The sequence below is a fragment of the Notothenia rossii genome (genome assembly GCF_949606895.1).
Source record: "Notothenia rossii genome assembly, chromosome: 1".
Classification (NCBI taxonomy): Eukaryota; Metazoa; Chordata; class Actinopteri; order Perciformes; family Nototheniidae; genus Notothenia; species Notothenia rossii.
In genome coordinates, this window is record NC_136912.1 from 90,445,334 (window position 1) to 90,467,833 (window position 22,500).

The 22,500-nt window shown below is 42.3% G+C and overlaps 1 protein-coding gene across 4 annotated transcripts in view; it reads right to left on the bottom strand.

Annotated features, from left to right (window-relative positions):
• The window catches only part of tle2b (TLE family member 2, transcriptional corepressor b), a 39,933-nt gene that overhangs the window by 12,495 nt on the left and 4,938 nt on the right, over nt 1-22,500 (bottom strand). For 2 of the 4 annotated variants that reach the window (XM_079688035.1, XM_079688036.1), the window contains exons 3-11: nt 21,308-21,324; nt 17,423-17,563; nt 12,045-12,098; nt 6,820-6,987; nt 5,399-5,531; nt 4,370-4,539; nt 2,774-2,850; nt 1,417-1,702; nt 163-410 (exon numbers count right to left, since the gene is read on the bottom strand). In XM_079688035.1, coding sequence (XP_079544161.1) covers nt 163-410; nt 1,417-1,702; nt 2,774-2,850; nt 4,370-4,539; nt 5,399-5,531; nt 6,820-6,987; nt 12,045-12,098; nt 17,423-17,563; nt 21,308-21,324 — 1,294 coding nt within the window. The remainder of the gene's footprint in view (nt 1-162; nt 411-1,416; nt 1,703-2,773; nt 2,851-4,369; nt 4,540-5,398; nt 5,532-6,819; nt 6,988-12,044; nt 12,099-17,422; nt 17,564-21,307; nt 21,325-22,500) is intronic. The other 2 variants (XM_079688037.1, XM_079688038.1) reach the window with 2 other exon arrangements.

The following is a 22,500-nucleotide window of genomic DNA, read 5'->3' on the forward strand; positions in this document are numbered from 1 at the left end:
CTAATTAAAAACACAAAGTTTATATAAATGATTTCAGGACATGTTGTTTTGGTATTTACTTGAACGAGATTTTGAAGCGGAAATGTTACTTCATCATTTACACTGTAGTGTTCCTACTTCTACTCCACATATCAGAGTTCTTCCTCCCCCCCCCCCTCTCACCTGACCAGCGTCTGGTTGTGGAGGTCCCAGACCACGATGTTCCCGTCGCTGCAGCAGGAGAAGCAGACCTTGTTGTCGGGGGAGATGGCCAGAGCGTAGCAGGCGGGCGCCGACGACGTCAGCTCCGCCTTGATGCGAGGAGTGGGCGTGGCCAAGTCCCAGATGGACAGCGTGCTGGCCTCCCCCCCCACGATCAGGGTCCGTCCGTCAGGGAGGATTTTACAGGAGCGGATGTAGTTATCCCTGTTCTGATGGGACAAAATAATAAAAATGTTCGAGTTAAGCTAGAAGTGAATGATCTTGAAACACTGAACGTTTAAGGCCGAAATACATTTCTGATCTTCTGCTCAATTATGAACCATCCTTAGGTCGGTTATGATGGGTCTACTTTCTTTCCCCAGAGTCAAAACTAAATATCAAGATGTGGCATTCAGTTATTATGCTCCAAATCAGATTTAGGGGAATTCAAATCCAGTACGGCATTTCACGCATTACAAATGGTCTCCTATTTGATACCTGCTTCTCCATATATACACAGATACACATTATGAATACAATTTTCATCATCACATTTCCATTCTTTCTTTTCAACGAAATGTATTGATGTTTTTTTAGTATAAGTTCAATAATGATGTCTCCATCATTATTGAATTCAATCTATTGTTTGAATATTGATCTTGTCCTTTCTTTCAAGTTGAGATTTGATTGGGTTTACCATTTGTTATCTGTTATGTTTACGCCATTTTAAATTGTGCAAAGCAATACAATACAAGAAAAAATATATATCTGCAAGTCTGCTGCAACCCCCTATTATTTTAAATGAAGATTGATTATTTGTATTATTGCCCCTGCCTTTTATTGAATCAGATAATTATTCCTCTGACACCGCACTGTGACTTTTATTCTTGTATTTTATAGCAGTCTTAATCTATTTGAACCTTTCTTTAATTTGTATTATATGGGCTTTTTAATGATTTTGGCTTTTTATTTGAGTGTAATTTCATAATGTGTTTCTATTGCATTATGTCTTTGGGCTTTTAATGTTTTTTTGCGCAGCACTTTGATTTGCCTTGTTATCAAAATGTGCTATATAAATAAACTTGCCTTCCTTTGCCTTTTCTATGAGGCTTTATGGGACAGATAATAACAATGTGGACATTTTAAAATCTATGAGGAACAATGACATAACCAAAAGAAAGCTGCAGCCTGATGTGTGAATGTGTGTCTGTGAATCCATTTCTATTTTAAACACACTCTGCCTGTTTGGCTTCCTCTCTCGTCTCCTCTCACCAGACAGTCCAGCTGGGCCATGGGGCTCTTGCTCCCCGGCTGGCTGATGTCCCACACCTTCACGCAGCCCTTTCCTCCGGTGTAGACGTGGCGGGTGGAGGTGCTGATGGTGACGGCACACACCACCTCTCCGTGGTTCAGGGTGTGGATCTGACGGGCGTGCCGAGGGATCCCCGGGCCCAGCAGGGCGTCGGGGGGGAAGGGAACCGGCTGCATCTGGCCGTCCGCGCTCACATGGAACGAGTAGGCTCTGCGGAGAAACAGAAAGAGAAATAAATCAATACTTCAGGAGTGGAGGGCTCAAATTAAACCGAGTTTTGAGGGCACAGCAGAGGACAGTGAAGGATACATGGGAGGAAGACAGGACAGAGGAGATGGAATCAATCATTTTAATCAATGAGAAAGGAGGCGAGCAACAGGTAAGTAAACACAATGCACTAACAGCTACAAGCAAATCAGAGAGTTGAGACTGCAACGGTAATGGCTTTGGATCTTCAGTCATATTTGCCTGAATTCTGGCAATTACTAGCCCCACTGTAGCTGTAGGCGGGGATGCATAATGGCAGATTGTATTACAGAGCAGAGGCAGTGTGGCATTGCTAATGGCCGATCAATAGTGTAGCTGTTGGAGACCCAGGCTGTTTTATGATTTCAAATTAGCACCGCAAGAATGAATTGCTGCTCTGCAACAAATGACAAAAACAACCTCATTCAACAGTCTGCACAGCCGAGTGGACGTGGAGGAAGTGTGCTGGGCGCATGCAATTCTACAATATATGTCTTTGTTGGACACGGTTAATGTGCAACGCTGAAAAGCACAGGGGGAATAGAAAACCCCAAATCCTGCAGATGGAAGAAACTATTTATTTGGGTTCTCATCCAATCCAAAATGTGATCACTGAGCGAGTTTTCAGTAAAGTAGGAGCAATCTTATGTGTCTAACTATGTATTTAAGCTGCCCTGATTATCTCGCTCAGCATTCACATTTCTTTCCAATGAAAACAAAAGAAAGTTATGCCGTGTTTAGCTCAGAGCTGCACAGATCTGCTGCTATCTCCCCCTTTCAACACTGTCACCCTCCGTCAAAGAGGACATAGAAGGTATTTTGAGCCTTTACTGTGAAATGTTTAAATGCTTTAATGTTCAAAAAGCCTTTTATTTTTCACATACTGCCCAGACTGAGATTTCCTCCAACAAATGCACGTGCTGCAGCTCAATGTTTACAGAGAAATAGTAATTAAAGGCTTGAAAATGTGTCTACCAAATATACTAACACCCCGTTTTCAATCCTAAATGAAATATGGACAGTGTGAATACTCACGGTTTGCCCCCAGAGGAACCAGGCAGAGAGGAGGACAGCCCCGGGGCCCTCAGGTGAGACCGAGACTCATACGCCACCTGGAGGAGACAAAAGAGTGGACGAATAATTAACAGCTTTACACAGACTGACTTAAGGAGGACAAACTGTATGATGGTCATGTTTAGGTGAGTATAAGTTGTTTTGGGTTTCCACTATAACTTGTTTACATGCCTTTATGTTAAAAAAAAATACATTAATTTTGTCTGAAAAAAACTATTTTTAGCATCTTTCAGAAAGACTTAATTTTGAGCCTGTCTCTTTACGTTCCTCTGTTAAAAAAGCCTAGTCTGCTCTGATAGGAGGCACGGGAGGCGTTTGGTGCAGTGGGTTGAGCGTTGGTGTTGGGATCAGGGGGTTCAAACCCCACTGCAGTCTGCATGTCGTTGTGTCCCTGAGACACTTCACCCCAAATTGCTCCTGTGGAGATTGCCCACAGTATTGAGTATGTAATTCGCTTTGGATAAAAGTGTCTAACATGTAATGATAGGCTTGAGAAAATATGGTTCACCTTTGCAGAGGTAGTTTTCAAGCAGTCAGTGAGATAGGGATGTACATTTGAATAAACCTACATGTGACTTAGGAAGTGGAGCCAAATATGAATGGCACTACCCAAATGTATCTGCATAAAAAGTTTTTTTACATGTCCTCTTTAGAAAGGCGTGGATTTGCAATAGCTTCAACCATCGTACAGACCACATGTTAATGCATTCAAGTCTGATAACGTGACAAACAGTTGATCTAATTGCAAAATGTCAACCTCCAAAGGCGTAAACCGCCACCACGAAAGGGTGTGGACATTTTTGTTTAAAATGCAGCTGATTTATGGGCAACATTAATTAAATGTGTAGCACGTACAGGCTAAACATATGTAAAATGATCCAACTGAATTTATTTTAAGTTGAAGTAAAAATGTAATGTTATCCCAAAAATGACTCAGCATTAAAACAACGGGCTGACTGCAGTCTGAAACTCTGAAGTGTGTGCATATTACTGTGCTGACACTAATGTGTGATGTTATGAGCATACTGCCCCATTCCCCCAGACTGATGACAGGGTGGTGAAGAGGCACCGCAGTGTGCATCCTGCCTTAGGCTGGGTCTTCTGGGAGCTAAATACTGTAGCTACACTAACGCTAGGCCACATCAACAAACATGTTACTACATGTCGGCCATAAGAGACTGTAAACACTGGGATTTAACGGCTGAGGCTGCTTCCTGTTGTTTACGTTCATATTTGCCATGCTGGACGGTTAAATGAGAATGAATTAACTGAATTAACTGTTGAAGAAAGTATTTTTCATGAGTGCTACACAGATTTGCATTTGTGAGTCTTATCAATTACAAAACTTCTCGCCATGACTGTCCCTTTCTATCAAAATGAATAAGTTAATGTAAGCATGATAACTTTAATCATGTAATGAATGCTCTACCTGACGACAGAGGACACATTGAGCTTTTTTAACTGTCAGAGGGTACAAACAAACTAATGAGGGTATAGAACTGAGGCTGAACTATAAATCAAACCTGGACTTAGAGTAACCATTTGTCCTTAACTCACCATGGGGCTGCGGGAGTAGGCGTTGGCTGCAGCGCTGATCTGTGGAGAGAGAGTCAGAGCCCCCCCGAAGCCTCCCGGGCTGGCCAGCTCTCCGTTCAGTCCTGCGTGGGACACCACGCCAAAATGAGCTGGGTATGAACCGGGGGGCACAGACATGGGACTGCGGAGAGCTGGGGAGGGAGGGAAAGAGGAAGGAGGGGATGAAGGAAGGAGGAGAAACACTACATGGAATCTAAACACAATCACAGAGGGTTTTCTTTATTACATTTGAGTTGTTGCGCTATCAGGTAAAACAATGGCTTTCATTGCTGGCCACAGGAGCAGAGAGCTGTTGAGACTTGCTCAAGAGTCCAATGATACATCTGGATCTCTATAGTTAGAGTCACTGTATTTTGAGGCTTTGTGTATTTAAAATATCAGGCCCAAGGGGAGGCATTTTGTTTAACTTTGCACTGACAAAAATCAAGATATTTTGGGAGGAAAAACCGTAAACTGCATGAATATTCAGCAGTAATTTCACACCATAAACAATCAGGAAAAGGGAAAACTGGGGGACAAAGGGATGTAGGGCATGAAGGCCAGAGGAATACTCGGAGCAAATCCCATTCTTGCCATGACAGTTCAATTCAAAGAGCTCTCGTTCAGTTTAAAACATATGAAAAAGAGCTCAAGTGGAGCAGCTAAATGAAAAGTTATGAGTAATGCTAAAGCTTTCTCCACTATGTAATGATGTATGAAATCATATCACCATTTGAAGTTGGCTTTTCCTGAGAAGCTTTCTGAATGAGTGGTTTACAAACTATGTTGTCAACGGTAACAATATGCAGGGACATTTTTAAGTAAGTAAGTAAAATGTATTTATAAAGCGCTTTTCACAGACATAGTCACAAAGTGCTTGACAAAACATTAAAACATCAAAGGAACCACAAAAGAATAAATGACCACACAAGCCACGTGTTAAGAAGTGCTAAAAACACAATACACAGTAAAAACACAATAAAAATGTAAGGTTTATATCCCCAGCCTCACCTAGAGGGTCTGCACTGGAGGCTGCTTTGCTGACCAGACGCAGGCAGGAGGTGCTGGGGCCCGGGGCTCCGGGGGTCAGGGCCTCTCGGTGGGACGGGGACGGGGTGCCAGACTTGGACAATGGAGACTGAGACTTAAAGTCAGAAATGAAATATAACCAATAAAAATCACGGCTGATCTGTCCTGGGAGGTATACGGCTTATCTAACCTAAGCCCTCGTTTATTACGCTGACGTTCAGAATGATGATCACTTGTTAATTTTGATTAAAATCCATGACGGTGTTTCTGGCAAAGCTACAGCTATCATCCAAGTGGCTTGTCAGCAACATTTAATAAGACAATAACTATTTATTCCAAAACAGTAGAGGATTCAAACTCCCACTCCTTTACCAGATGTGATAGACACATTAATGCACCGATAATCATAATGCAGACATTTAAAAGTTTACGCTTGGTACTTTAAGTATATTATGATGCCGGCTCTCTAAGCCCTCTACTCTGGCTCCCTTGAGCTTAGACAAAAATAAAAAGGAAATTAAATAAAAATATTTGTATGATATTTATATTTTGTTGCACGGTTGAAAATGTTTCGTATCTTGTGTTTTGAGGTGATACTTTGACACGTAAAAAAAAAAGAAAAAAAAAAAAGGTTTTAATTAGGTCAACTAAAATATGCGTCATATCCTGCTACGGTCCCGCACCAGCGCCTTTTCTTGCTGGCGAATAACCTGACCCCCGGCTCGATGAGCGAACTATGGATAAATCAAAGAAAAGAAAAGTATCGGAGGGTTTAATTCTGCGTGGACAGAGTTATATGCTTTCACAGCAAACGATGCCGGCTTACCGGTATGTTTGATATGTGGAGACAAGTTGTCAAAGGTGCTGCAGCCGTTACGTATTGGAGGAAGGTCCATTTTAATTATATTCATTTTCGTCAAATGTGCAGAGGACTCCCCAAGTGCTGTGTTGATTTATTTTAAAGTAGGCCGGTGCATTCTTTTTAAATTCTCCTTATAAGAGTTTGTTGTTTGTTATTAGAGGTAAGCAGTTTTCTATAATGTAATAAATAATAAATTCAAAAAACTGTAGTTTTTGTCTATGTATCAATATATACAACTTTATAAGCTATCAAGCTATCAAATATGTTTTGCGGCTCCAGACAAAAACAATTGGTGGAAAAGGGGGCAAAATGGCTCTTTTGGTCAAAAAGGTTGCAGACCCCTGAACTATACAAATACCAAAGTGACTCATTGACCCAATTTCTATTATTTTTCTATGCCTGTCTGTTTTTTTTTTCTTTCCTATTTGTATTCCATAAAATTTAAAAAATAAGTATTTCAGTATTTCTTCCATCAGAAAGTCTGAGATCAGATGTCCCGTCAACACAGAGCAGCAGCTTCCTAAGTATCACTCAGTCTCACCTGGGCAGAGTCCTTGGACTTCCCCGGGGTGGGGCTGCGGGGGTTCGGGGGGGAGGGGGCCTCTCCGGCGCTAGAGGAGCCCGGAAGCTCTTTCCTCAGAGTGGGAGCCCGGTCCAGCCCGTTCCCGTGGGGCGAGTGGGGGGGGCTGCCGGCAGGGGAGTTCGGCTCCTGGACGACAAGCATCGGAAGAGAGGTTGAAAAACGATCGGAAATTCTGGTGTTTCTATCTTTTCAGTCTCAGGAAGGTCGAACAATGACTCAGCTTTTTTGCACTCAAGTCCTTTTTACAGCATTGCATCAAAATGACTTTTCTGATTAAAGATGGAAGCCTTTAAATGCTTCAAGTTGCATATCATAATTATTATATAGTAAGTATTTATCACATGTTTATCTTTTGTTTGTGTCTAGTTTTTGTGTAAATATCCCGAAAACTAGATTCTCATTATTAGTAATAAACCTGGTTGCTGTTACCACCAATAAAAAGGGAGTCACCAAATCAACCATAACTGAAAATATGACCATATATGTTAAATATAGAGAAAAAAGCACACGTAGTGATACAATAAAGACAAATAAGTACACATCCATAGCAGCAATTAAAATGCAGCAGATTCTTCTGTAATGGGCAGAGACAGCCTCCAGTGTCACAGTCTGTTTGGAGATTTCTAAAAAGGCTCAGGGAACATTACATGGAAGAGTAGAGATTGTCACTGTGTCTGTACGGTGGTGTGTGGAGATAATGTTGCTGTTACAGCTGCTTTCATCGCTGGAGACACTGTTGAGCCAGCGCTGCCTCACCCAGAACAAAGTGCTGCAGTAAGCACTTCTCACCGGGCACAGTGATCAGCACTGACATTTTATATATATACACACACACACACACACACACACACACACACACACACACACACACACACACACACACACACACACACACACACACACACACACACACACACACACACACACACACACACACACACACACACACACACACACACACACACACACACACACACACACACACCAGAGAATGTGCTTCTCTTTTTCTGCCATTACCCACATTTGTCACAGTTTCTTTTCTTTAGGCTTTTGTACTAGTTTCTAAATCACACAAGAGACCGGTTCCGCTTTTGTGTGCAATATCAAAAAACAGCGGGCTCAGATAAAACATATTTTTGTACACTGCGTGAAGTATTTAAAGAACTCAAATATTCCAGGGGCATAAATGGCTTTGCATATATTAAATGAAGAAGACTGCAGTTATCTAATGAGAGAAGGGAGGTAGGGTGAGGAGGAGAGTGAGATGGAAGAAGAGAGGCTTCAAGAAGATGGGAAAGAGAACAGAAATAAACAAGAGGTATATTAGAGGAGATGGTGTGTGTGTGTGTATGTGTGTGTGTGTGTGTGTGTGTGTGTGTGTGTGTGTGTTCACCAAAAGAGAACACAAATAGCAGCTGCTGGTAATGAGCTTGCATAGGAGCTCTTTCTATTTGCAAGGAAACTGCAGCAGAACGCTGAAGCAGCTACATACCATTTCACATTTCACAAACCCAGGTTACTCTTGATGATTGACATTAAAACAAGCAGGCGAAACAAACACTGAAATGCAATGTTGTTTAGTCGTGGATATACAGTAGGTGTAGAGCTGAAAGCATTACTTGAATTGTTGGTGTTCAGAAAAAAGAAGGCTAATTTGCAGCTACTCTGTAAATTGATTGGTTATTGGATACGTAATTTTTTAAGCACAAAAAAAAAGCTAATCAAACTAGTTCCAACTTCTTAAGCTATAAAATATCTCTTTCATTATACAACAGTAAATATATATGGATGTTTATTTGTTATGATTATTTTTCTGATATTTAACAGACCATAGGATTGATCTGATAGGAGGCAGCACGTGAGGCAGGGGAAACACGTCTCTGACCCCCAGACCATCAGCACCGGTTCCCCTCAAGGCTGTGTTCTTTCCCCTCTGCTCTTCTCCCTGTACACCAACAGCTGCACCTCCAGTCACCAGTCTGTCAAGCTCCTGAAGTTCAGACGACACCACCCTCATCGGACTCATCTCTGGTGGGGACGAGTCTGCCTACAGGTGGGACATGGACCATCTGGTGACCTGGTGTAGGGACAACCACCTGGAGCTCAACGCTCTCAAGACAGTGGAGATGGTTGTGGACTTCACGAAGAACGCAGCACCCACCCGCCCCCGCCCCCATCACTCTGTGTGACTCCCCAGGAACTGCTTCCTGGGCACCGTCATCGCCCAGGACCTCAAATGGGAGCAGAACATCTGCTCCCTCATCAAAAAAGCACAGCAGAGGATGTTCTTCCTGAGGCAGCTGAAGAAATTCAACCTGCCAAAGACAATGATGGTGAATTTCTACACCTCCATCATGGAGTCCAACCTCACCTCCTCTATCACCATCTGGTACGCCACAGCCGCAGCCAAGGATAAGGGCAGGCTGCAGCGAGTCATCCGCTCTGCAGAGAAGGTGATCGGCTGCAATCTGCCATCCCTCCACGACCTGAGGCGGGCAGGTAAGATAGTGGACGACCCCTCCCACCCTGGATACAAACTGTTCACCCCCCTCCCCTCTGGCAGGAGGCTGCGCTCCATCAGGACCAAAACCTCTCGCCACCTGAACAGTTTCTTCCCCTCCGCTACCGGCCTCTTGAACAAGTCCCGGCCCCCCCACTGACACTTTACCTCAGCCACAACGTAGTCTCTACATTAATGCACACAATGCTCAACTACTGCTTACTGCACATATTCTTATTTCATAGTTTATATTCTAAATTCATTCTATAATTGCAATCTATTTCGCTGTAAATTACTGCTCTATTTCATTGCTCTTTAACTATATTTTATGACAGTGTCCTTAAAGATTTTTAGTTTTATATTTGATGTCTGCACCATGACATCATGTCAAATTCCTCGTATGTGTGAACCTACCTGGCAGTAAACCCGTTTCTGATTCTGATCTATTATTCTACAGCAAAGAAATAGTCTCATTTATACATTTCAGATAATGTTATACTATATAGATCCCAAATTGGGACTTATTTTCACATTTTCATTACTTTGTCTGTATTCAAATTGAATTAGTTGTAAAAAGAATAATGAAACAAGCTAACAATTACAGGTGACCAAAGCTAGGTAAACTTAAAAAAGGAGCTCTTCCAAAAAAAATACCTACAATGAATTTGTGAGGTAAGATATATTTTCAATCCGACTCTCTCACACATACACCCACACACACACACACACACACACACACACACACACACACACACACACACACACACACACACACACACACACACACACACACACACACACACACACACACACACACACACACACACACACACACACACACACACACACACACACACACACACACACACACACACACACACACACACACACACACACACACACACACACACACACACACACACACACACACACACACACACACACACACACACACACACACACACACACACACACACACACACAGTTCCCCTACAGGATGTGTGTGTGTGAGATTGAACTATTGACAGCCCGACAGTGAGGGTTATGCAGAGCACGGAGAGGTGATACAAACGGAGCAAAGTACATCTATAGTTATTCCCGCGAGCAGCACTGGTCCGATGGATTCATGTGTTATTCATGTTTGGGCTGCAGAGAGCTTCTGTAGGATAAAGGCTGCGTGTAACTCTGGCTTTGTAGGGAAACCAAACATGTTTCTGAAACAGGGATGAACAGCTCCTGCAGAAGGACTGAGAGGAAGTGTGAGGGAGAGAGAGAGAGAGAGAGAGAGAGAGAGAGAGAGAGAAGTATGAGATCTGTGGGTGAGTTCAATACTTTCATAGTGGAGAGCGAGGATTGGGAGAAAACATTGGTAGTGAAGGCTGAATATTTTCAAATTGCTCTGAAGTAACTAATAACCATTCTGCTTCAGTGAGTGTGGTCACCATGTATGAAGATTTGGGAGTGTGACTGACCCATTGACACACTTTGTTATTAAGCAATAATTAGACAGAAGGTAACCCTTTCTTTCAAGATTCATAGAATTTAAGATATATCATTTGTTAGTTTTGTAAGTATTTAAGGATATACCACACAAGGGTGTCCAGCATACTTCTATTCTAACAGTTACAATCGCCAAGGAATTGAAGAAAAACACCCCTATAGTTGAAAATGGTGGAATGAGCTCCCCATTGAAATCAGGACAGCAGAAAGCTTGCACATCTTCCGGCGCAGACTGAAAACTCATCTCTTTCGACTCCACTTCGAGCGATAGAATTACTAACAAAGCACTTATATACTAATAAAGGACTTGCTTATCTAAAACCAGTTGAGTAGCACTTGAAATGTTTGGCTCTATGAAACCTGATGTACTTATATGATTCTGTTTTCTTCAAGTTTGTATTTTGTTGGTCGAACGCACTTATTGTAAGTTGCTTTGGATAAAAGCTCCAGCTAAATGCAATGTAATGTAAAAAATGCACACGTGTTGTTGATTTCTAAATACAAATACAATTGCCAATCACAGCCACAGATTATTGGATATAACCAAACACTTAGATTTGTCTTTTTTAAGAGAACCCAATAATACATTACATTTCATGTCACTTGTTAGATGCTTTGATCCAAAGCAACTTACATACTCAATACTGTGGACAATCCCCACAGGAGCAATGTGGGGTGAAGTGTCTCAGGGACACAACGACATGCTGACTGCAGTGGGGTTTGAACCTGTGACCCCCTGATCCGAACACCTACGGACAACCCACTGCGCCACACGCCCCCAATATGTTATCTAAATATTTCTGAGATAAAGCAGTTTACCAAATACACCTCAAAAGGCTATGCTTAAGAGTTAACAAGTGAAGGACGGCATATTTATAAAGTTACTTGAACTTTCGCACCAATAAAAGCTTAGAATGATCGTTTTGGGTATACCCTTCTTTTTCTGAAATGATCTGCCTGCTGCGGCTGAGGACAGGTTTGATGAGAGTGAACCAAGTTTTCGGATGTAAAAAATAATTGAATGCGCTTCAAATGGGGACGGCCCCAGTGGAGTGATACTTTTCTGTGTGTTGTCTCTACAAGCAAACCCTATGACATGCAAGAAGACCACAGTTAATAATAAAGTATCAGCCACTAGATTAAGGATGTCAAAAAACAATTCAAACACAGATAGGTGACTTACTTCATTGGAGACGTCCACTACGAGATTGTCTTCACTCTTGTCTCCATCACTGTCCTGAGGAGCAAAGAAGACGTAAAAAGGTTCAATATTCTCCAAATGTCTCCATATCCATAAAGATAAGACAGCTGGTTTGTTGGTTTCTATCTCTCTATCCCTCATACAGATACAGCATACTGTAAGTGTACATTGAGAACTTTAATAATAAAGATGGACACGCCAAAGAACACACACACGTCTACACACAGATCGATATATCAATATCACACTGGCTGCTCTTTGCTTCTTTCCACTGTCTGTCCTCCATGCAACATGTACTACTTGCTAGGGAATAATTTGCTTAGGTATTCAACCTTCGACACAGTTCATCGTTTTCTCTTCTCACTGTCTCTTTTCCAATGGCATTGGTATACGGCCTTGGGCATTGCTCTCTCTTTCGCTTGGGGGCATTGTTGTTGCCAGTCTATGACAGAGCACAAGCCGCCATGAGGTAGTTTACTGTTCAGGGACCAAGGTTCCCTGGCGCACATTCTTTCCGATGGACGAGAGCTCTAGTTAGATTCAGGGTCCATAATTGTTTAGACTCACTGATGAAGAATGTTGATTATTACACTCGAACTAAGTAAAACCTCGGGCTGCAGAAAGAGTTCTTCAAAATTGGTTTGGCAACCGCTGTGTCAACTCGTGACACACCACCTGTCTTGTCAATTCTCCGGCCGTAACTCCAAATAAACCCTCAGTGTTTGCCATCAAAGCTCCAGCTCTCCTCGTGTCTCTCTGAGTCCTGTTTCCAATTGCTTCACCAAGCATCTCACACACACACACACACACACACACACACACACACACACACACACACACACACACACACACACACACACACACACACACACACACACACACACACACACACACACACACACACACACACACACACACACACACACACACACACACACACACACACAGTTGCTCTTTCTCCACTGATGGCACATTTTCCCTTTTGGTCTAGCCATCTTTATATATCTCTCTTTCTCTTTCTCTCTCTCTCTCTCTCTCCCTTTTTCTGGCACTTAGTCACCATGGCAACAGCACTTTGATGTGATCATGGCCTGATATTTCTATTGACATCAGTGTGGAGTGACATCAGCACCTAATTATACCGAGCCAAAACAGGGCTACGTCTACGGTCTATTCAGAGAGCAGAAAAACAGAGACACACAAAGAGAGATGAAGAGAGAGGGAGGATGGAAAGAGGAAGACATGCAACATGAGATGGAACAAAAAGGTAGAGGTGAAAGTATTGAAATTGAGAATGCTTGATAAAGAGACAAGAGATATATAGGAGCAGAAAGGCAAACAGACAGAGAGAGGAAACGAAAGAGGAAAGTAAGAAGGAAGGAAACTGCAAAATGAGATGAAACAAAATAGATAAAAACAGCGAGAAGACAGAGATTGAGAAGGAAAAGGCGTTACCGCAGCATCCGGACTAAAACCACCAGACACAGAGACAGCTTCATCCCGCAGGAAATAAGACTGTTAAACAACTAAACATTCATCTGCTACTTAGTCATTATCTATCTATTATCTAAAATATCATTCCAATAACTTGTATATAGACTCGTATTGCACTATTCCACTTTTTTTTTAGAACTATTCTTCTTTTTTTAATACTTTTAATATAATATATAATATTGTTTTAATATTGTCTGCTTATCTGTATTATTGTGTCGCATTGTTGGAGAAGCCTTTGACCTAAGATTTTCAATGACATAATTTAATGGATTTATTTAAAGGTGACCTATCATGCAAAATGCACTTTTGTACATCTTTTATAAATGAATATGTGTCCCCGGTGTTCCAGGGAACTCACCAAGTGTCAGAAAACACAACCCTCTCTATTTCCCTCCATACCCAAATCTCTTAAAAAGGGGCTGCAACGGATCTGATACAGACTGATCCAGATTTGAACACTTCTATGACGTCACAGAAGTGGTGCTACGGCTATTGCGCCAATTCCACCAATCAGGAGGAGACAGCCACGGACATTGCTGTTCGAAAGCGCTGGAGACGCTGTAGTACATATGCCAGGCCTGTAGATGGTGCTGTTCTCACAGAATCAGCCCATGCAAAGACAGTGTTAAATTGAGCTAAATGAGGAATGGCTAAAATGCATGATCTGTTTGGTATTTTGAAAAATAAAAAGTATAAATATGCCTTATATAGGTATGGTCCTACACTATATTATTCAAATATAGGATGATAGGTCCACTTTAAAACAAGGGACAATGTACATTAATCAACATATTAAAAACATGTAAAAGTACTCGAATTAGCCAAAAGGCTAGTTTTCATCGATAGTCCCTTTGCCAGATGGTGATAGACATCCTAAAAGCAATAATAAAAATACCACGACATTGTTATACCATTGTACATATTTACAATAGATGACATCACTGAATACAGATAAGAGCAAGTCATGATAATAAATAAAACATTCACAATACGCACTCATACACACACCTACACCCACACATCAGTGCTGACACCAGGGGCGGACTGGCCATTGGGAATACCGGGAGTTTTCCCGGTGGGCCGGTGCTGTGCGTGGGCCGGAGGGCCAAACAAAAAAACGGGGGAAACGGGCTTCAGGGGGAGTGGCTGTACCCGTAGGATAGAAAAGGGGGAAGTGACTTCTGACTCAGAGGTCGCGCGGTTGTAGAGAAGAACTTATTGCCCACATTCTGTTACTGAGTTTAGGCTAGTTAGCTAGCAGGTTTATTGTTTTGGGTGCAGTCACTTTTGCCTCGACTTGCTGTTCAAATAAATGTTGAAAGAAAAAGTTAATCTGTTTACAGTCCTGTTGCATATAGTTGTTGAGAGATGTATCCATAGATTTAGTCCCTAATTTTGCTCTCAAAGTGCACCAGATTGATGCATTAAACTTCAACATTTAAAAAAAATCTTCCCGGGGGAACTTGCCCCTGGACCCCCCTAGAGGAGGTGAGGTCCACCACCTTCCCACACCCCCTGTTAAATTGTCTCACCCACATTGAGGATACTTCCTACGCCCATGTTTTATTCCATGTGTCAAGTCAGGCAAATTGGGTCTAAATGTTATTGCATCAATGATCTGTTAACATTAAAATCACTAAATATATGCTGTAACTATTTTGCTCTAGGCAACTCAAGGGCTCAGGTAATGTGATTACTATATTAATAATGGTAACATACTTTCGTCGCCGGCCGGCCGATACATGCCGCGCATTAAGTGGGTCTGTCCTCCCAGTCCACCTCTGGCTGACACTTTGATTATTAATGAGCCACTTTTTAATACTGTGCTTGAATGTGTAGTAGGATGATGATTCTCTCATTTTTACTCTGTAGCTATGTTAGTTTGAAAATAAAGAACCTTGAACCTTGAACTAGACAAGGCAAACAGAGAAAGAGGAATGAAAAGAGGAGAAGAACCAGCAGGAAGACAGAGAGTGAGAAGGACAAGGACGGAAATTGAAAGATAGAGAAAGAAAGGAATGCAAAGATGAGAAAGTAAAAGGAGTAAATGTAATATGAGATTTAAAAAAGAGGAAAATTGAGAGGTTAAAGTAGTGACAGAAATATAAAACAGCAGAAAGTTAAACAGATAAAGAGAGGAAGGTCAAGAGGATAAAGTAAAAGAAGAAAATAAGCGAAAAAGAAATGAAATAAAGAAGCATCGAGAAGACAGAGTGGGAAGAATAGTGAAATTGAAAGGTGGGGTAAAGAGACGGAGCGGAAGGGAAAACAGAGAGAACTGGGAGCTGTAATGCGACAGCCAGAAAGAGAGGAAAAAGCTCCAGAAAGTAGAAACTATCTGTGCTTGTTCTCGCTCTGAACTAATGGGAAGATTTGGACCGCTGCTGTTGTTGATGCCAAACTGATTTAGCTGGAGGCCGTGTTCCACAGACAGACTCCCGGTGTCAATCAATCCTCCAGAGCGCAAACACACAGCCGTCTAATTCATTACAGCTATCTGCCTTGGCCGTCTCTCTGCTGGCGCTACATCGCCTGCGGCACCTTCTTCTTCCCCATCCCAGCATCCAAACACGGCTCCAATTGGCCCCGGGCCCCCCAGGAACCCTGTGTGGCCATTCACGTCATGGCCGACGTCTTAAAGGTCCCATGTCATGGCCATTTCCACTGATCATAATTCCATTGTTGAGGTCTACTAAAATAGAAAAATACTGTGCAATTTTCCAAACTCAAATTGGTTTCGCATACAGCATCTCTGTATGTGTATTCAGCAGTATTCACTTTCTCCACTAAACGGCTCGCTGCAGCTCCCCCCTCCTCCCCCCTCCCTGTGAGCCCAGTGTGCTCTGATTGGTCGGTACGAATCGCGCTGAGCTCCGTGGAGGTGTGATTTCCTTGTTTAGCGATACACAGCCAAACACAGCCAAATTCCCCCTGAGCACACACAAAGTCACAGCCGAAATAAAAACAATAAGTGTGGCTTGATATTGAGTAAGAAAAAGGTTTAAAGGTTGATAAACGCTGTGAGAATGGGTCTGCAGAGAGAATTTCGCCGCGATCCCAACTGTCTGTTATCAGACTGCAGCCAGGGAGGAGAGATCAGCAGAGCTGCCTGCACTGAGAGTGTGTGTGGATTGGTCAATTTGGACCAATCAGCGGGGGCTTAACATAACGGCTCCACGGACGTAACGTAACGGCTCCACGGATTGGCCCATTTAGTTCCAGGAAGCATCAAATGGATGATGACGTTTCACCAACGAGGCGTTTTGGGGAGGTCTTTTCTGTGTTAGAGTTTTACTCGCTACAGGGTGTACTTTAAGGGTTTTGACTCTGCAGACCGTTTACATGCAGAAAAACCTTCATAACACACAAGGGTAATAACCGGAAAAGCATGACATGGGAACTTTAAGTGACCGCAGAGATGCCCTTTGTGACATCTTTGGTGTGTGTGTATGTGGCTTTATTTAAACTACTCGGTGATAATGATGCAAAGTGCACACTAATAGCATCTAATATGAACAATTTGTTGCATATTTATATGTTTAATGATTGATAAATGTACTTATTTGTTTAGTAGCGAGGAAAGTACACGTTTAAAAACCTTCAAATGAGACACAGTTAGCTTTGAGGATATTTTTTCATCAGCAGTCTCAGGAAAGACGTTTCAAAGTAATACAAGTAGTTAAAAAGATTAATAAATTCAACAAAATAAAAAAAAGCAAACATACTTGAAATATAGAAACCAGATAGCGACACAAATAGATGATTAACTTTTATATCTAGGTGTATACTTCTAGATTTGTACCCTTCTGCAACCCATGGTCATCATTTATATTAAATGTTATCTTCTGAGGAGAACAAACACGTACATAGGAGTGTGGAGGGAGAGGCTCCTTGTCGTCGCAGCGCCTCCTCTTGGCCTCGGCTCCTCCCTGAGAGGAGGAGTAGCCTCCTGACGGGCCCTGCCGCTCCTCATTGGGCTGACTGTCAGTTGATGACACTGACTTACTCTGAAAGAGAAAAAACACAATTGTAAACACACCATCTCTTAGCAATACTTTCTGAGAGACAGACTTTGAAAGACACTTACAAGGGGAAAACACAAATCTAATAATGTACTGATTATGATATCAAATTGGTCCTAATATTCTCATGTTCAGGTTCATATTTGTGTGTAGTGTCTCTACTGTGACATGTTTACAAGCTTTAATGTTCAAAAAGCTCTTTATTGTTCTCATACTGCCTGTGCTGCGGCACCTCTTTTCACCCTCTGTCTGAAACCAGAGCCCAGTCTGCTCTGATTGGTTAGCTGGTCGGCTCTGTTGGGATTGGTCAACTGCTCAGAGTTGTCCTACCCCTTAGACGATCACTTACAATGTGATGGAGCGCTAGCCAAACAAAGAGTGTTACATAGTGATGTCACTGTATGTAAAATTGGTGTCATTTCATGAGATTCTTAAATTGAGAAGTTGTGTGATGATTTGATGAAAAAAAATCTGTTCCATGCACGGAATTTATGAAAACCAATGCTGCAGCTTGTTACTGGTTAAATCTATCTCAATATAAGATATAATTTCTTAATAAGAAAAAGTAAGATATATTGTATATAAGTTAAACAAAGGAGTAGGAGTTGAAATGGTTTCAGGCAGAAGGGGAAGTGTGTGGGAGAGAAACTCCCTTTGGAGGGAACACAAGGATTTTAGCCTTTGCAGACCATTTACATGCACAAAAACCTTTAGAACACAGAACAGGAAAGGGAAAACCCTAAATGGCCAAATAGGGCCTCTTTAAGAAGCATTCACACAATGGCTCTGTAGACATTAGCTTGGGTAAAGAAGGTAGAACACACTCAGCAGCAAACACACACCACAGAAAGCACCAAACACACACACACACACACACACACACACACACACACACACACACACACACACACACACACACACACACACACACACACACACACACACACACACACACACACACACACACACACACACACACACACCACAGAAAGCACCAAACACACACACACACACACACACTCCGAGAACAGCAGACGTAGGCACAGGTTTAAACCGTAGCCATAGAAGCGCAAGACAGCGTACGAAGCTAATTAGTGCTCTTCCCCCCCCGACACACACAGTCCTAATGTAAAATATGACTCTCATTATTTGGCAATAAAGCTGTGCCGGCATATTTATAACACAGCCTGGCCTGGCGCTCGCACTGAGAAAAGACGAATCAAAGCATTGTGTTGTTTTTGACGCTGGGGCCAGAGGTTCGCTGAGGTCCACTTGTCATTCTCTGTCCCCTGTGGGGGGGGGACAAGCTCAGTGTGGGTTTAACACACCAATGAGTCACACAGGAAGGAGCCCACGGGGCCGACAGGAAGGAGCGCTGGACGGAGGAGAAACCACACAATGGACCTCAGTGCAACTCAACAAACTTCCCTCTCTGCTTTCTCCTCCTCCTCCTCCTCCCCCTCTTCTCCTGTCCTCTATTTCCCCTCCGTTTAAAATTCCAACATGTTTTACTTGTCTCTGTGAGAAAACGCCAGTTGATATGCATCTCTCCCCTCCCTCTTTTGCAAATGCTCTAACACTTGGCTTCGTTCAGTCAAGACCTCGGCTCTCATGTGAGAAATATGTTCCTGCTGCTTAACAATCAGCATTGTGTTTAGCAATTAAATTATGCTCGTGGTTTCATTGCGGACGGAGAGAGAGGGAGGCAAAGTGAAATCAGTAGCGCTCTTAAATCATTTTCATTTCCCAATAAAAGCCAGAACAAAGACTTGCTGGTATTTTCTTTAACAACCTTTCCCTCCCTACTTTTCTATGTCTTTTTTCTTCCTCTTTAGTCTTTCTCTCTCGTTCCTTTTCCAATTTCACTCTCCGCCCCCCCCCCCCCCTTTCTCTGTGTGTTATCAACAGTTACACACTGATGAAGGCCAGCTGTCCTCCACTACAGTAAGTGAGTGTTCACACACTTTCCAGAAAGCAGAGAAATCTGCAGCCAGGGAGAAAGCCATAGACGTCCACTGAACTTCACTCACTTTGCACTCCATTAATTCTCCAGGCGATTAACAGGGACTTTTAACTACAGAGGCATAAAGTGTGTGCAAAACCTGTGAGGCAGGTTGCATTCACTATATTTTTCTAAGGATGGTTTTCATTATTATCTTTAAACCCATTAATTATGGTAACCTGAGTCAGCATACGGTCACATCTCACCTTCACACTTAATTAAAATGCTGCAAGTTTGAAAGTAAATCTGTTCAGCAAAAGTGTGTTCTTGCCTACGACCTTAAAAGGACATCAGTATTACAGCAACTTGCAATTGAGTTAGAAAATAGACTTGAATGCTCTCCTGATCAATGCAAAAGATCAAAGTCTGCTGAGAAACATAATTTCATATGGTTCTCAGCAGTATGGATGTTGGTGTTTTTCTGACCTTAAAGTGGACCTATCATGCTATATTTGAATAATATATTGTAGGGCCATACCGATATAAAACATGTCTGTGAAGTTTTTTTTTCAAAATACCAAACAGATCATGCATTTTAGCCATGCCTCATTTCACTCTATTTGCTGTATTCCAACCCTGTTTTTGCAAGGGCTGATTCTGTGGCTTATGAGCTGCAGCTGACCACGCCCCCCTGCAAAGGAGGGGAGCGAGGCATGAGCGTCATGTTACCATGCTGTTACCATGCTGTTACCATGCTGTTACCATGCTGTTACCATGCCACGGCAACCTCTCATTCCTCTGATAGGTGGAGAGTTGCCCATATAGGCGGAGCTCCTTGTTTCTGACGTCAGAGATATTTCAAATCTGTATCAGATCCGTTGCAGCCCCGTTTTTAGAGATTTGGGTATGGAGGAAAAGAGCGAGGGTTGTGTTTTCTGACACTTGGTGAGTTCCCTGACACACCGGGGACACATATTCATGTATAAAAGACGTACAAAAGTGCATTTTGCATGATAGGTCCCCTTTAAGGAAGTGCTCTGGAAGTTGAAGCAAATACAGTAGTTGTAGTGGTACTAACACTTGGGGGCCCAACAATACTTTTTCCCATTGACTTACATTGGGAAAGAGACATCTGTAAATCAAGGGATCATTTCTTAAAAAACTCAATCAACTACCAAGTAAACACTTTTATAACCCCTACAGTTCCCCTATTGTTGGCGTGTTATACTGGATCCAATCTGGAGTTTCTACACACACCAAATGCTGTGTATTCTTGGCAGCATTTGCTATTAACTTGGTTTTAATCCTTTTACTTGTTCAGTAATTATTCTAGATTACCAGAACATTTGTGGCGTTGATGAGCAAACAGTTGCTTGTTCATCCATTCTCTGAGTTTCTACTTTGTTCCAGATAACAGTGAAACGCTGTGAGCTCACGTGTGAAGTAAAAACCTTGAGCAGCTCAAGGTTGAAAGCACTGAGCAGATATTGTGCTGGCGTTGAGCTGCGTTTCTCCTGGCAGAGCTCCAGCTGTACCCAGAGGTTTTTTTTTAGAGGCCACTTTACAGTGATTCTCCATTTCCCTCAGTTTATCAATGTCACACACACACACACACACACACACACACACACACACACACACACACACACACACACACACACACACACACACACACACACACACACACACACACACACACACACACACACACACACACACACACACTCACACACACACATTCACACAGACAATATGACGCTTTACTGTGCACACATACGAATACTCACCCTGCTGGGCGCTCCCTCTGGGATGGGGCGGAGAAAGGTAAATAAGAGAGTAGAGAAAAAGGGAAAAGAGAGAGAACATTTGACGTCAGTGGTGATAATAATAACAACAGTCCCCAGTCAGCCAAGGTTGCACTGAACTCCAACTTATCCTCTCTAATAAAGATACAGCGCAGCTATTGTTCCTGATTTCAGCGTCCTCTTTATCTTCCCCTCCCTCTAAGACAAAGCTCTCTGTCTTCCTCCGCTGCCTCGTTCAACGCTCTCTAGCCTTTCACTCATTCTTCCTCTGGTATGCAAGAACAGAAACGCACACAGCTGCAGACATGCATAAGCTCTCACCCAGATGCTTAGCACGCCACTCTGAACACATTGATCTCTCTATCTCGTTCCCTTTCGATACTCATTTCTCCTTCTTCTTTTTTTCTCTCTTTCTAGCTCTGGGTTTATTCATGAGAACGTCTCTCTTGGCTCGCTGCCTGCAATAGAGCGCAGAGATAAGATATTCTATTGGGGTGAATGAGAGTTCACTGGGAGAAAGCGTTTCTTGTGCATTCACACAAGTGCCATGCCATGAATACGTCCGTCCACATTATAACGTCAATCTGGAAAGGGGAGTTCAAATTCAGTCCAAAAGATGACTCGCTGTACAAATTATGCAAACGCAGGCAGTCACCAAATGATGTATGTCTCGTGCATTTTGGTTTAAGATTATAAAATGATGTTTTTATTCTGTAGCTGCTGTCAAAGTTTATCTCAATGCAAATTCAATCTCAATGTAAATACAGAAATACAAACATTTTGTGTGGAAAAAGATTACACTTGCATGCGAGGTATCCGATGGTATCATTCTGGATGATTTCCCAGAGTCTGTTACCCCACCTCTGAACTTGCTGAAGCTCTTCTCAACATTTTGGATAGTGTAATTGATTTTCAATGTTGAAAGCTTGTGTGTACACTGACCTGACACAACTGCAGATATGATATGTTTTAGGGCTATAGGGGAGTAAAACGTCTTGGAACCAGATTAAAATATCAGTTTTATTTGCTATGGTAAATGTGTCTGGTGTCCCTTTGGAAAGAAATATAAAATATACTTTATTAAATATAGGGCTTTTGAGACGATGACTGTGTAGAGGAGCGCTGATGAGGCATTTCCCCCAACAAATAATATAAAAATAAGCCTGCTGCTGATG